We start from the raw sequence: 15,328 nt of genomic DNA, 5'->3' as shown, positions 1-15,328 counted from the left end.
TGTAACATTGTGCGTTAGGGACCAGGCCTGGAAGGAAACTGTCAGTAAAGTGCTGCATGGTCTGTAATATACAAGTACAAATCTGCACCTTACATCCCTCGCTGATAAAACCGCTCCCTGCATCACTCGCTGCAGAATACTGTGATATATTGATGCTGCAGGTAACGGCAGAGTAACGGCAGGAGTGGCGGCAGAGTAACGGCAGAGTAACGCCAGAGTGACGGCAGAGTAACGGCAGAGTGACGGCAGAGTAACGGCAGAGTGACGGCAGAGTAACGGCAGAGTGACGGCAGAGTGACGCCAGAGTGACGGCAGAGTAACGCCAGAGTGACGGCAGAGTAACGGCAGAGTAACGGCAGAGTAACGGCAGAGTGGCGGCAGAGTAACGGCAGAGTAACGCCAGAGTGACGGCAGAGTAACGGCAGAGTGACGGCAGAGTAACGGCAGAGTGACGGCAGAGTAACGCCAGAGTGACGGCAGAGTAACGGCAGAGTGACGGCAGAGTGGCGGCAGAGTGACGGCAGAGTAACGCCAGAGTGACGGCAGAGTAACGCCAGAGTGACGGCAGAGTAACGCCAGAGTGACGGCAGAGTAACGCCAGAGTGACGGCAAAGTGGCGGCAGAGTAACGGCAGAGTGACGGCAGAGTAACGCCAGAGTGACGGCAGAGTGGCGGCAGAGTGACGGCAGAGTGACGGCAGAGTGACGGCAGAGTGACGGCAGAGTAACGGCAGAGTGACGGCAGAGTAACGCCAGAGTGACGGCAGAGTGACGGCAGAGTGACGACAGAGTAACGGCAGAGTGACGGCAGAGTGACGGCAGAGTGACGGCAGAGTAACGGCAGAGTAACGGCAGAGTGACGGCAGAGTAACGGCAGGGTGACGCAGAGTGACGGCAGAGTGACGGCAGAGTGACGGCAGAGTGACGGCAGAGTAACGGCAGAGTGGCGGCAGAGTAACGGCAGAGTGACGGCAGAGTGACGGCAGAGTGACGGCAGAGTGACGGCAGAGTGGCGGCAGAGTGGCGGCAGAGTGACGGCAGAGTAACGCCAGCGTGACGCCAGAGTGACGGCAGAGTGACGGCAGAGTAACGCCAGAGTGACGGCAGAGTGGCGGCAGAGTGACGGCAGAGTAACGCCAGAGTGACGGCAGAGTGACGGCAGAGTAACGCCAGAGTGGCGGCAGAGTGACGGCAGAGTGGACGGCAGAGTGACGGCAGAGTGACGGCAGAGTGACGGCAGAGTGACGGCAGAGTAACAACAGAGTGACGCAGAGTGACGGCAGAGTGACGGCAGAGTGACGGCGGAGTGACGGCGGAGTGACGGCGGAGTGACGGCGGAAGTGACGGCGGGAGTGACGGCAGAGTGACGGCAGGAGTGACGGCAGAGTGACGGCAGAGTGACGGCAGAGTGACGGCAGAGTGGCGGCAGAGTGGCGGCAGAGTGACGGCAGAGTGACGGCAGAGTGGCGGCAGAGTGACGGCAGAGTGACGGCAGAGTGACGGCAGAGTGACGGCAGAGTGACGGCAGAGTGGCGGCAGAGTGGCGGCAGAGTGACGGCAGAGTGACGGCAGAGTGGCGGCAGAGTAACGGCAGAGTGACGGCAGAGTGACGGCAGAGTAACGGCAGAGTGACGGCAGAGTGACGGCAGAGTGATGGCAGAGTGAGGGCGGCACGGCACAGATCTCACTGTATCTGAATTAGAGCTAAGAACATCTCCCAGGACCCAGCACCGCGCCGCAATATATTACCTAATGCGTCGTGTGGCTTAGCACTGCTTAGTCAATGTGGACTTAACAAGCCAGCGATTTACAATATGCGCAACAATGTACGTTGCTGTTAAACTGCCCCACGTACAACCCCAACCCTGGCTCAGGGCAGCTTCTTCCCCTAGGCCCAGATATACTAAGGGGTGCTAAGCTTTAGCATGAAATGAATGGGAGTTAAGTTGTAACGCTGGGCCCTCCCTGCCAGCTGTGCAGTGCAGAGACTGTAACCCTCGCAGAGCAGGCATGTGCAGGTGAGTGAGTGTGAGTGTGAGTGTGAGTCTCACGAATTCACATGAAACCGAAATTCCGGACAGTTCCCGTGGACGCTGAAGGAGAGAATATTAAGTAGATTAAGTACTGCGTGGAGTTAACCCTGTGACTACCAGAGGGGCCAGTGACAGATGGAGGGAATTATACTGATTCTCAATGTGTTGCTGGCCCCTCTGGCAGTGAAGAGGTTAATGAGTACTGCAGCCCAGTCTCCTGTGAGGATGAGCGGAGTGTGACTCTGCACAACCTTATACTGCTCTATTACTAGCAAGCATCACCCGCTGACCACGCCCTCACCTAGCCCCACTCACCCACTCCCACCCCTCGCCCCACTCAGCACTCTCACCCCCTCACCTAGCCCCACTTACCTCACCTAGCCCCACTCACCCACTCCCACCCCTCGCCCCACTCAGCCACTCTCACCCCCTCACCTAGCCCCACTTACCTCACCTAGCCCCACTCACCCACTCCCACGCCCTCACCTAGCCCCACTCCCACCCCTCGCCCCACTCAGCTTCTCTCACCCCCTCACCTAGCCCCACTTACCTCACCTAGCCCCACTCACCCACTCCCACCCCTCACCTAGCCCCACTCACCCACTCCCACCCCCTCACCTAGCCCCACTCACCCACTCCCACCCCTCACCTAGCCCCACTCACCCACTCCCACCCCCTCACCTAGCCCCACTTACCTCACCTAGCCCCACTCACCCACTCCCACCTCACCTAGCCCCACTCACCCCACTCCCACCCCTCGCTTAGCCCCACTCAGCCACGCTCATGCCCTCACCTAGCCCCACTCACCCCCACTTACCTCACCTAGCCCCAATCACCCACTCCCACCCCTTGCCTAGACAAACTCACCCATTCCCTCGCCTAGCCCCACTCACCCACTCCCCACCCCCTCGCCTAGCCCCACTCAGCCACTCTCCCCCCTCACCTAGCCCCACTCAGCCACGCTCACCCCCTCTCCTTGCCCCACTCACCCCCACTTACCCTCACCTATCCCCACTCACCCTCACCCAGCCCCACTGACCCAGCCCACTCCCTCACCTAGCCCCACTTACCTCACCTAGCCCCACTCACCCACTCCCACCCCCTCACCTAGCCCCACTCACCCTCACCTAGCCCCACTGACCTAGCCCCACTTACCCTCATCTAGCACCATTCACCCAACTCACCCTCATTCACCCCCACTCACCTAGCACCACTCACCCCACCCAGCTCCTCTCACTCACCCTTACTGCCCCCACTTCCTCAAGGTGTCCATCAACTGAAACATGTCACATCACAAGGGTCCCGGGAGGGTCGGTGGGGGGTCCATGTGCTCTCCCTACAAGTGTGTCTGATTTGGGGAGGGGGCAAAGGCGGAACCTGTCAGATGCCCCCTATATATGGAAGCTGTATTTTGTTAACGCATTATCAGTACAAACAGAACTAACCCTTTCACTGCTGAAGTGGATCCCCGAGAGTATGTGGGATTGTTGGGGTGCAGACCAGTCGTGATGCTTTTATAGACCCTCTCAAATCATCCCATGGACACCCTCCCCTCAAATCATCCCATGGACACCCCTCCCCTCAAATCATCCCATGGACACCCCTCCCCCCTACAGATCTAAACCCACTTTCTCTCTCCCTGCTAGATTGCAAGCTCTTCGGGGCAGATATCTCCTGTCACATACTGCAACTGTGTCACAAGCTGCTACAATGTTATCACAATGTTATCACAATGTTATCACACTGCTCATGTTACTGTCCTGTATCCCACTCTCCTCTCTCTCTCTCTCTCTCTCTCTCTCTCTCTCTCTCTCTCTCTCTCTCTCTCTCTCTCTCTCTCTCTCTCTCTCTCTCTCTCTCTCTCTCTCTCTCTCTCTCTCTCTCTCTCTCTCTCTCTCCCCTCTCTCTCTCCTCTATCTCTCTCTCTTTCCATCTTCTCTCTCTCCCCCTCTCTCCATCTTCCCACTCTCCATATTCTCTCTCTCTCACACTCCATCTCTCTCTCTCTCTCTTTCCATCTTCCCTCTCTCCCCATCTTCCCCCTCTCCCTCCCACACACCCCAGCTCCTCCGTCTCCCACGTACAGTTGGAGGTGACAGTGTGCTTGGCTGTACCTTACCTTGGTTACAGTCATACAGAGCGGTGTCAGTGCATAGGGAGCAGGAAGCCTGATCTGCTGCTGCTGTATGTCTCCTGACTGCAGCAGCCTGCGCGTGGCTGTTACACACACTCACACACACTCACACTGACACACTGACACACACTCCCCTCCCATGCGATTATTCCCCCGTCCTTTGCTAACGGAGCCGTGATGTCACTGTGCATCCATAATGAGCAGGCAGGACAGGGGCCCTGGGGGAGGCTGCTGGGTAAACCCCTCTCCCCGGCAGCACGGCCATCATGCAAACACATTGTGCAGCGCTAAGCAGCTCTCATCTGCAAAATGGGTACCACAAAGTACCACGGCCTCTGAGACGGAAGCAATAGATTGTGTTTGATTATTCCGTGGATGGCGTGAAACCTTGTGTATGTCACCGTGTGGCCTGAGCCACAGAATCCGTGAGCCCACCTGCAGGGTGACACAGGGACCTATCACGTGAGCCCTAGGAGTGACACGCGTGATCGGTCCCTGTGTCACCCTGCAGGGCCCGTGTCGGTAAGGTGATTTCCCATCTCTCGGTGACCTTGGCCGGTGCAGGGTCAGTGACCGCACAGACCGGCTAATACAGGCAGTCCTCGCTTTACAACGAATGGCTTATCCAACGCTGTGCAATGCATACCTGTGTTCATTTTTACATCGCCAAAATGGCTTATCCACCGCTCTTACGACGCTTTGCAACGTTATTTATGTGTATGTGTGTGTAAACAACGTTGCAAAGCATCGTAAGAGCACATATATTATATTATACTATATCATATTATATTATACTATATAATACTATATTATATATTATTTATTATGTAATATTATATATATATATATAAGTTAAATATTTGGTGTATTTTAGTGTTAAAAATGCCTTCAGGAACGGAACGTTGGATTTAAACAGTGCTCCTATGGGAAAACGTGTTTCGCTTTACAACGTTTCGCTTTACAACGTTTCGCTTTACAACGTTTCGCTTTACAACGTTTCGCTTTACAACGCCATTTTGAGTAACGCACTGTGTCGGATAACTTATTATCAGCACAGAGTCACAGAGCAGGGAGTCACAGGGAGTCACAGAGAAGGGGGCACAGGGCGTCACAGAGCAGGGAGTCACAAGGAGTCATAGAGAAGGGGGCACAGGGAGTCACAGAGCGGGGAGCACAGGGAGTGACAGAGCGGGGAGCACAGGGAGTCACAGAGTGGGGAGCACAGGGAGTGACAGAGCGGGGAGCACAGGGAGTCACAGAGAAGGGAGTGACAGAGCAGGGAGTCACAGGGAGTCACAGAGAAGGGAGCGCAGGGAGTCACAGAGCGGGGAGCACAGGGAGTCACAGAGCAGGGAGCACAGGGAGTCACAGTGGGGAGCACAGGGAGTCATAGAGCAGGGAGTGACAGAGCAGGGAGTATCACAGGGAGTCACAGAGAAGGGAGTGACAGAGCAGGGAGTCACAGAGAAGGGGGCACAGGGAGTCACAGAGCAGGGAGCACAGGGAGTCACAGCGGGGAGCACAGGGAGTCACAGAGCAGGGAGCACAGGGAGTCACAGAGCGGGGAGCACAGGGAGTCACAGAGCGGGGAGCACACGAAGTCACAGAGCGGGGAGCACAGGGAGTCACAGAGCGGGGAGCACAGGGAGTCACAGAGCGGGGAGCACAGGGAGTCACAGAGCAGGGCGCACAGGGAGTCACAGAGCGGGGAGCACAGGGAGTCACAGAGCAGGGAGCAAAGGGAGTCACAGAGCGGGCAGCACAGGGAGTCACAGAGCAGGGAGCACGGGGAGTCACAGAGCGGGGAGCACAGGGAGCCACAGAGCGGGGAGCACAGGGAGTCACAGAGCGGGGAGCACAGGGAGTCACAGTGCAGGGGGCACAGGGAGTCACAGAGAAGAGGGCACAGGGAGTCACAGAGTGGGGAGCACAAGGAGCCACAGAGCGGGGAGCACAGGGAGCCACAGAGCGGGGAGCAGAGGGAGTCACAGTGCAAGGGGCACAGGGAGTCACAGAGAAGAGGGCACAGGGAGTCACAGAGCGGGGAGCAGAGGGAGTCACAGTGCAGGGGGCACAGGGAGTCACAGAGTGGGGAGCACAGGGAGCCACAGAGCGGGGAGCACAGGGAGTCACAGAGTGGGGAAAAAGGAGACCAAAAGCGCACCAGCACAAACGGAGCAGGAAGGACCCAAAACGAAAAATAATTAAAAGGGCACTTTAATGTGACAAAAGACCCATCCAACGCGTTTCGAACGTCACAGCGTTCTTTTTCAAGGATAAAACACAATGTGATAACATCCATTATATACCCTCTTACCTGTGGGCCGTTTCGCGCCAAAAATCGGAACCTGATGACGTCATGACGCTGCGTGCGTCATCGCGCATGCGCAGAGCGACTCAGTGCCGATCTAAGGGTAAAGGGAAGTCCCACAAGCAGTGTAGCCATTTTGGATAAGGGCAGGTATAGGAACACACTACAAATGCATTACTAAACATCCCTGCAAGACAGAGGTATATTGCTACTCACTGGGCATGCGCATTACAACGAAATAAAGCTATACAAGGCTAAACTAACACTTATTAAAGAATACTAATATATCAAAACGAAAAACATAAGAGAAGTAAATTAAAAGACTTATTGTGTTACAACTAAGCTATTTTTAAAGAAAGTAAGAATGTAGAAAACATATAAACATAATTAAGGTTAAAAATGTACAAAAAGATAAGCTTAAAGACATATTAAAACATATATACTGCATAACACAGATTGTGGACCTAAATCCTAGGAACCAGGGAAATATAACAATTATCATATATAAAACACATTGTATAGAATATTATCAACACAATACATCAAAGAACCAATTTATACTAGAACTTTATAAGATTCATTTATAACATTTTCATAATAAAACTTGAGTTCAAGGGTTATTTTTGATCAGAATAAATGTCTGAAATATTGTCAGCTGATCTTATTAAACCTAAATTACAATATAGTAGAACAATTGTAAAATTCTTTTACAAGAAATGTGTTAGTTGCCAGTCAATATTAAAGCCCATAGGGAAGCGCGTTTGGAGAGTAAAGATCCAATACGCCTCCCTACGGTCCAGAAGGTTGACGTGATCACCTCCTCTAGATTTAGAACTAACTGATTCAATCCCCAGGAAGGAAAAATTACTAGTTCCTCCCTGACCACATTCAGTGAAACGTTTAGAGACTGGATGATTGGTGTCTTTCAATCTTATGAGCCTTAAGTGCTCTAACATCCTGACCTTAAGGGCCCTAGTCGTCCTCCCCACGTACCTCTTGCCACAACCACATGTTATGAGATAAACCACAAATTGACTTTTACAATTTATAAAACTGTTGATCTTAAATTCCTTATTCATTAATCTATTCACACCATGTGGCTGTGGCAAGGTAAACGGAAGAAAACTTTTTGCCGGCTTCATGTGTTTGCATGCACTACAAGAGCCACATTTGAAGGAACCCCTAGTGATAAAAGGTTTTGTAAACCCAGAAGTTTTGAGTTCACTTGGTGAAACATGAGATCCAATTGTTCTCGCTCTACGATATAAAAAAGTAGGACCAGATTCCACATTTTTTTAAGGTCAGGGTCCATGGATAAGATATTCCAATGTTTTGAAATTATGGAATTGATTTTTCCACTTTGTTTATTGAATTGTGAAATAAAAAGAGGACATTTGTTTTTTGATTTTATCAATCCATGTGTGTCCTGTTTGATATCAATTGTCTCATTATTGTTAACAAGGCGAGAATCTCCAATTGAATGTGCGGGCAACAGAGTGGGGAGCACAGGGAGCCACAGAGCGGGGAGCACAGGGAGCCACAGAGTGGGGAGCACAGGGAGCCACAGAGCCTGGAGCACAGGGAGCCACAGAGCGGGGAGCACAGGGAGTCACAGAGTGGGGAGCACAGGGAGCCACAGAGCCTGGAGCACAGGGAGCCACAGAGCGGGGAGCACAGGGAGCCACAGAGTGGGGAGCACAGGGAGCCACAGAGCGGGGAGCACAGGGAGCCACAGAGCGGGGAGCACAGGGAGTCACAGAGTGGGGAGCACAGGGAGCCACAGAGCCTGGAGCACAGGAAGTCACAGAGTGGGGAGCACAGGGAGCCACAGAGCGGGGAGCACAGGGAGCCACAGAGCGGGGAGCACAGGGAGCCACAGAGCGGGGAGCACAGGGAGTCACAGAGTGGGGAGCACAGGGAGCCACAGAGCCTGGAGCACAGGGAGCCACAGAGCGGGGAGCACAGGGAGCCACCGAGTGGGGAGCACAGGGAGCCACAGAGCGGGGAGCACAGGGAGCCACAGAGCGGGGAGCACAGGGAGTCACAGAGTGGGGAGCACAGGGAGCCACAGAGCCTGGAGCACAGGAAGTCACAGAGTGGGGAGCACAGGGAGCCACAGAGCGGGGAGCACAGGGAGCCACAGAGTGGGGAGCACAGGGAGCCACAGAGTGGGGAGCACAGGGAGCCACAGAGCCTGGAGCACAGGGAGCCACAGAGCGGGGAGCACAGGGAGCCACAGAGTGGGGAGCACAGGGAGTCACAGCAAGGAGCACAGGGAGCCACAGAGCCTGGAGCACAGGGAGCCACAGAGCGGGGAGCACAGGGAGCCACAGAGCGGGGAGCACAGGGAGTCACAGAGTGGGGAGCACAGGGAGCCACAGAGCGGGGAGCACAGGGAGCCACAGAGCAGGGAGCACAGGGAGCCACAGAGCCTGGAGCACAGGGAGCCACAGAGTGGGGAGCACAGGGAGTCACAGAGTGGGGAGCACAGGGAGCCACAGAGCGGGGAGCACAGGGAGTCACAGAGTGGGGAGCACAGGGAGCCACAGAGCGGGGAGCACAGGGAGCCACAGAGCAGGGAGCACAGGGAGCCACAGAGCCTGGAGCACAGGGAGCCACAGAGTGGGGAGCACAGGGAGTCACAGAGTGGGGAGCACAGGGAGCCACAGAGCGGGGAGCACAGGGAGCCACAGAGCGGGGTGCACAGGGAGTCACAGAGTGGGGAGCACAGGGAGTCATAGAGTGGGGAGCACAGGGAGCCACAGAGCGGGGAGCACAGGGAGCCACAGAGCGGGGAGCACAGGGAGCCACAGAGCGGGGAGCACAGGGAGCCACAGAGCGGGGAGCACAGGGAGCCACAGAGCGGGGAGCACAGGGAGTCACAGAGTGGGGAGCACAGGGAGTCATAGAGTGGGGAGCACAGGGAGCCACAGAGCGGGGAGCACAGGGAGCCACAGAGCGGGGAGCACAGGGAGCCACAGAGCGGGGAGCACAGGGAGTCACAGAGTGGGGAGCACAGGGAGTCACAGCAAGAAGCACAGGGAGTCACAAAGCGGGGAGCACAGGGAGTCACAGAGCAGGGAGTCACAGAGCGGGGAGCAGATGGAGTCACAGTGCGGGAGTATACAGTAGTTTGATTAGCTATATATTCATAATGACTAGTGTTACATTAGCACGTGGTTAGAATATTTTCTTAGGAGTATTTTAATGACAACTGGTTAGCTTTATATCAGTGCTTGGTTGGCACTGGTTAGCTTTATATCAGGGCTCGGTTGGCACTGGTTGGCTTTATATCAGCGCTTGTTTGGCACTGGTTGGCTTTATATCAGTGCTTGGTTGGCACTGGTTAGCTTTATATCAGGGCTCGGTTGGCACTGGTTAGCTTTATATCAGTGCTTGGTTGGCACTGGTTGGCTTTATATCAGGGCTCGGTTGGCACTGGTTAGCTTTATATCAGGGCTCGGTTGGCACTGGTTGGCTTTATATCAGCGCTTGTTTGGCACTGGTTGGCTTTATATCAGTGCTTGGTTGGCACTGGTTAGCTTTATATCAGTGCTTGGTTGGCACTGGTTAGCTTTATATCAGGGCTCGGTTGGCACTGGTTAGCTTTATATCAGGGCTCGGTTGGCACTGGTTGGCTTTATATCAGTGCTTGGTTGGCACTGGTTAGCTTTATATCAGTGCTTGGTTGGCACTGGTTAGCTTTATATCAGTGCTTGTTTGGCACTGGTTGGCTTTATATCAGTGCTTGGTTGGCACTGGTTAGCTTTATATCAGCGCTTGGTTGGCACTGGTTGGCTTTATATCAGCGCTTGGTTGGCACTGGTTAGCTTTATATCAGTGCTTGGTTGGCACTGGTTAGCTTTATATCAGTGCTTGTTTGGCACTGGTTGGCTTTATATCAGTGCTTGGTTGGCACTGGTTAGCTTTATATCAGCGCTTGGTTGGCACTAGTTAGCTCTATATCAGTGCTTGGTTTGCACTGGTTAGCTTTATATCAGCGCTTGTTTGGCACTGGTTGGCTTTATATCAGCGCTTGGTTGGCACTGGTTAGCTCTATATCAGTGCTTGGTTGGCACTGGTTAGCTCTATATCAGTGCTTGGTTGGCACTGGTTGGCTTTATATCAGTGCTTGTTTGGCTCTGGTTAGCTTTATATCAGCGCTTGGTTGGCACTGGTTAGCTCTATATCAGTGCTTGGTTGGCACTGGTTAGCTTTATATGAGCGCTTGGTTGGCACTGGTTAGCTCTATATCAGTGCTTGGTTGGCACTGGTTAGCTTTATATCAGCGCTTGGTTGGCACTGGTTAGCTCTATATCAGTGCTCGGTTGGCACTGGTTAGCTCTATATCAGCGCTTGGTTGGCACTGGTTAGCTCTATATCAGTGCTCGGTTGGCACTGGTTAGCTCTATATCAGCGCTTGGTTGGCACTGGTTAGCTCTATATCAGTGCTCGGTTGGCACTGGTTAGCTTTATATCAGCACTTGGTTGGCACTGGTTAGCTTTATATCAGCGCTTGGTTGGCACTGGTTAGCTTTATATCAGCGCTTGGTTGGCACTGGTTAGCTCTATATCAGTGCTCGGTTGGCACTGGTTAGCTTTATATCAGCGCTTGTTTGGCTCTGGTTAGCTCTATATCAGGGCTTGGTTGGCACTGGTTAGCTTTATATCAGCGCTTGGTTGGCACTGGTTAGCTTTATATCAGCGCTTGTTTGGCACTGGTTAGCTTTATATCAGGGCTCGGTTGGCACTGGTTGGCTTTATATCAGCGCTTGTTTGGCACTGGTTGGCTTTATATCAGTGCTTGGTTGGCACTGGTTAGCTTTATATCAGGGCTCGGTTGGCACTGGTTAGCTTTATATCAGTGCTTGGTTGGCACTGGTTGGCTTTATATCAGGGCTCGGTTGGCACTGGTTAGCTTTATATCAGGGCTCGGTTGGCACTGGTTGGCTTTATATCAGCGCTTGTTTGGCACTGGTTGGCTTTATATCAGTGCTTGGTTGGCACTGGTTAGCTTTATATCAGTGCTTGGTTGGCACTGGTTAGCTTTATATCAGGGCTCGGTTGGCACTGGTTAGCTTTATATCAGGGCTCGGTTGGCACTGGTTGGCTTTATATCAGTGCTTGGTTGGCACTGGTTAGCTTTATATCAGTGCTTGGTTGGCACTGGTTAGCTTTATATCAGTGCTTGTTTGGCACTGGTTGGCTTTATATCAGTGCTTGGTTGGCACTGGTTAGCTTTATATCAGTGCTTGTTTGGCACTGGTTGGCTTTATATCAGTGCTTGGTTGGCACTGGTTAGCTTTATATCAGCGCTTGGTTGGCACTGGTTGGCTTTATATCAGCGCTTGGTTGGCACTGGTTAGCTTTATATCAGTGCTTGGTTGGCACTGGTTAGCTTTATATCAGTGCTTGTTTGGCACTGGTTGGCTTTATATCAGTGCTTGGTTGGCACTGGTTAGCTTTATATCAGCGCTTGGTTGGCACTAGTTAGCTCTATATCAGTGCTTGGTTTGCACTGGTTAGCTTTATATCAGCGCTTGTTTGGCACTGGTTGGCTTTATATCAGCGCTTGGTTGGCACTGGTTAGCTCTATATCAGTGCTTGGTTGGCACTGGTTAGCTCTATATCAGTGCTTGGTTGGCACTGGTTGGCTTTATATCAGTGCTTGTTTGGCTCTGGTTAGCTTTATATCAGCGCTTGGTTGGCACTGGTTAGCTCTATATCAGTGCTTGGTTGGCACTGGTTAGCTTTATATGAGCGCTTGGTTGGCACTGGTTAGCTCTATATCAGTGCTTGGTTGGCACTGGTTAGCTTTATATCAGCGCTTGGTTGGCACTGGTTAGCTCTATATCAGTGCTCGGTTGGCACTGGTTAGCTCTATATCAGCGCTTGGTTGGCACTGGTTAGCTCTATATCAGCGCTTGGTTGGCACTGGTTAGCTCTATATCAGCGCTTGGTTGGCACTGGTTAGCTCTATATCAGTGCTCGGTTGGCACTGGTTAGCTCTATATCAGCGCTTGGTTGGCACTGGTTAGCTCTATATCAGTGCTCGGTTGGCACTGGTTAGCTTTATATCAGCACTTGGTTGGCACTGGTTAGCTTTATATCAGCGCTCGGTTGGAATTGGTTGGCTTTATATCAGCGCTTGTTTGGCACTGGTTGGCTCTATATCAGTGCTTGTTTGGCACTGGTTGGCTTTATATCAGCGCTTGGTTGGCACTGGTTAGCTCTATATCAGTGCTTGGTTGGCACTGGTTAGCTCTATATCAGTGCTTGGTTGGCACTGGTTAGCTCTATATCAGTGCTTGTTTGGCACTGCTTAGCTTTATATCAGCGCTTGGTTGGCACTGGTTAGCTCTATATCAGTGCTTGGTTGGCACTGGTTAGCTCTATATCAGCACTTGTTTGGCACTGGTTAGCTCTATATCAGCGCTTGTTTGGTACTGGTTAGCTTTTGGCACTGGTTAGCTCTATATCAGCGCTTGTTTGGCACAGGTTAGCTCTATATCAGTGCTTGGTTTGCACTGGTTAGCTCTATATCAGCGCTTGTTTGGTACTGGTTAGCTTTTGGCACTGGTTAGCTTTATATCAGCGCTTGGTGGGCACTGGTTAGCTCTATATCAGTGCTTGGTTGGCACTGGTTAGCTCTATATCAGCACTTGTTTGGCACTGGTTAGCTCTATATCAGCGCTTGTTTGGTACTGGTTAGCTTTTGGCACTGGTTAGCTCTATATCAGCGCTTGTTTGGCACAGGTTAGCTCTATATCAGTGCTTGGTTTGCACTGGTTAGCTCTATATCAGTGCTTGTTTGGCACTGGTTGGCTTTATATCAGCGCTTGTTTGGCACTGGTTGGCTTTATATCAGCGCTTGGTTGGCACTGGTTAGCTTTATATCAGTGGTTGGTTGGCACTGGTTAGCTTTATATCAGTGCTTGGTTGGCACTGGTTAGCTTTATATCAGGGCTTGGTTGGCACTGGTTGGCTTTATATCAGCGCTTGGTTGGCACTGGTTAGCTTTATATCAGTGCTTGTTTGGCACTGGTTAGCTCTATATCAGTGCTTGTTTGGCACTGGTTGGCTTTATATCAGTGCTTGTTTGGCACTGGTTAGCTTTATATCAGTGCTTGTTTGGCACTGGTTGGCTTTATATCAGCGCTTGTTTGGCACTGGTTGGCTTTATATAAGTGCTTGTTTGGCACTGGTTGGCTTTATATCAGCGCTTGTTTGGCACTGGTTAGCTTTATATCAGTGCTTGGTTGGCACAGGTTAGCTCTATATCAGTGCTTCATAATTCACAATATCACAATAATTCACAATTATTCACAATATCAATAAATACTCACACGGCCCAGTGTGAGTAAAGGCGCAGGGCAGATGTCTTTAAGGTATACACCTATGTTCCCCGTCAGAGGTATTCCTAGGGGTGCTGCGCACCCTTCTGCTGGCAGGCAGGGAGTTAAATGCGGGTCTCTCTCCTAGTTCTCCCGTTCTGGGCTCCTTCCCCTCCCAGTTTCAGTAAGGGGCGTAGGTGAGGCAAAATAATATAATGGGATCAATAGTGCTCTTAAAAACATCAAAGTTTATTTCACATAAAATAGGATCCACAAAAATGCACTCACATAGTCTAACAATGCTCTGGTGCGCTCCCGTGGCTGTGGTTAGCAGAGTCGGAATAGGTGGCTCCAATGAGATTTCCCCTAGAGACACAGGAAGATGCAGACAGGCATACAGTGCTTTCACTAATATATAATAAGATGGTGGGGCTTGGGGTTATTGTTATATACAGTGGTTGACAAATCACAAAAAAATCTACTCGCCACCTAGTACCAAACGTGTGCTGCTTGGGCCAATATTTACTCGCCCGGGGGTTAAATCCACTCGCCCGGGGCGAGCAAATGTATAGGTTTGTCGTACACTGGTTATATGTATTGGGGGGCTTGGGGGAATTTTTATATGTATTGGGGGGCTTGGGGGAATTTTTATATGTATTGGGGGGCTTGGGGGAATTTTTATATGTATTGGGGGGCTTTTTATATGTATTGGGGGGCTTGGGGGTATTTTTATATATATTGGGGGGCTTGGGGGTATTTTTATATGTATTGGGGGGCTTGGGGGTATTTTTATATGTATTGGGGGGCTTGTGGGTATTTTTATATATATATGGGGGGCTTGAGGGAATTTTTATATGTATTGGGGGGCTTGGGGGTATTTGTATATGTATTGGGGGGCTTGAGGGAATTTTTATATGTATTGGGGGCTTGGGCGCTCCCGGGGGGGGGGGGGGGTGAAAGGGGGATGCTGCAGGGGAAGCTGAGCGCACTAGAAAGTTTTAAAAAGTTGTTTACCTAAGTGCCAAGCGCCGGTGAGCGTGTGTGCCCGCGCATACGCGCACATCGCGTGAGCGGGGACTTGTGAGCGGGGAGTCACCTCGCCAAGCGCTGCCCGCTCAGCGAGCTCAGCGCTGGCGGGGACGCAGCCTTATAGTCTGGTGAGTTCCTTCTCCCTCTGCCTTGTGTCTCTTTTGCCTGTCCAGTTTTTGAACAACACCTCTGCTTCCAATATTTGCAATTCACCAATATGAATGTGTATGAACGTACTTTCACTGTGTTTTTACAGTGTGTATATCAAGTCAATTTATATATTTGTTTCATGACATTTTTATGTAATACTCTCTCCCAATAAATTGCATATTTGCACTTCTAAATCCCTACAAGGCATCCATCTATCCATTATATACTACCATTGTGTATCTATTGTGTTGGTTCTGTTGATTTATTTTACGCTAGCATTTTTTAATTATGTATTAGCTATTTATTAATTTATGATTCTTTTCAGTATTCATTTAAGA

At 51.6% G+C, this 15,328-nt stretch overlaps 1 protein-coding gene across 1 annotated transcript in view; it reads right to left on the bottom strand.

The window, feature by feature from the left end:
- CORO2B (coronin 2B) overlaps positions 1-4,344 on the bottom strand; it is a 46,656-nt gene extending 42,312 nt beyond the window's left edge. The window contains exon 1 of the mRNA XM_075575425.1: positions 4,152-4,344. Within this exon, the coding sequence (XP_075431540.1) occupies positions 4,152-4,166 (15 nt within the window). The 5' untranslated portion in view covers positions 4,167-4,344. The remainder of the gene's footprint in view (positions 1-4,151) is intronic.
- Positions 4,345-15,328: the final 10,984 nt, after the last annotated feature.

Source organism: Ascaphus truei, chromosome 18 (genome assembly GCF_040206685.1).
Source record: "Ascaphus truei isolate aAscTru1 chromosome 18, aAscTru1.hap1, whole genome shotgun sequence".
Lineage (NCBI taxonomy): Eukaryota > Metazoa > Chordata > Amphibia > Anura > Ascaphidae > Ascaphus > Ascaphus truei.
This window is presented reverse-complemented; position numbering and strand designations above follow the sequence as displayed.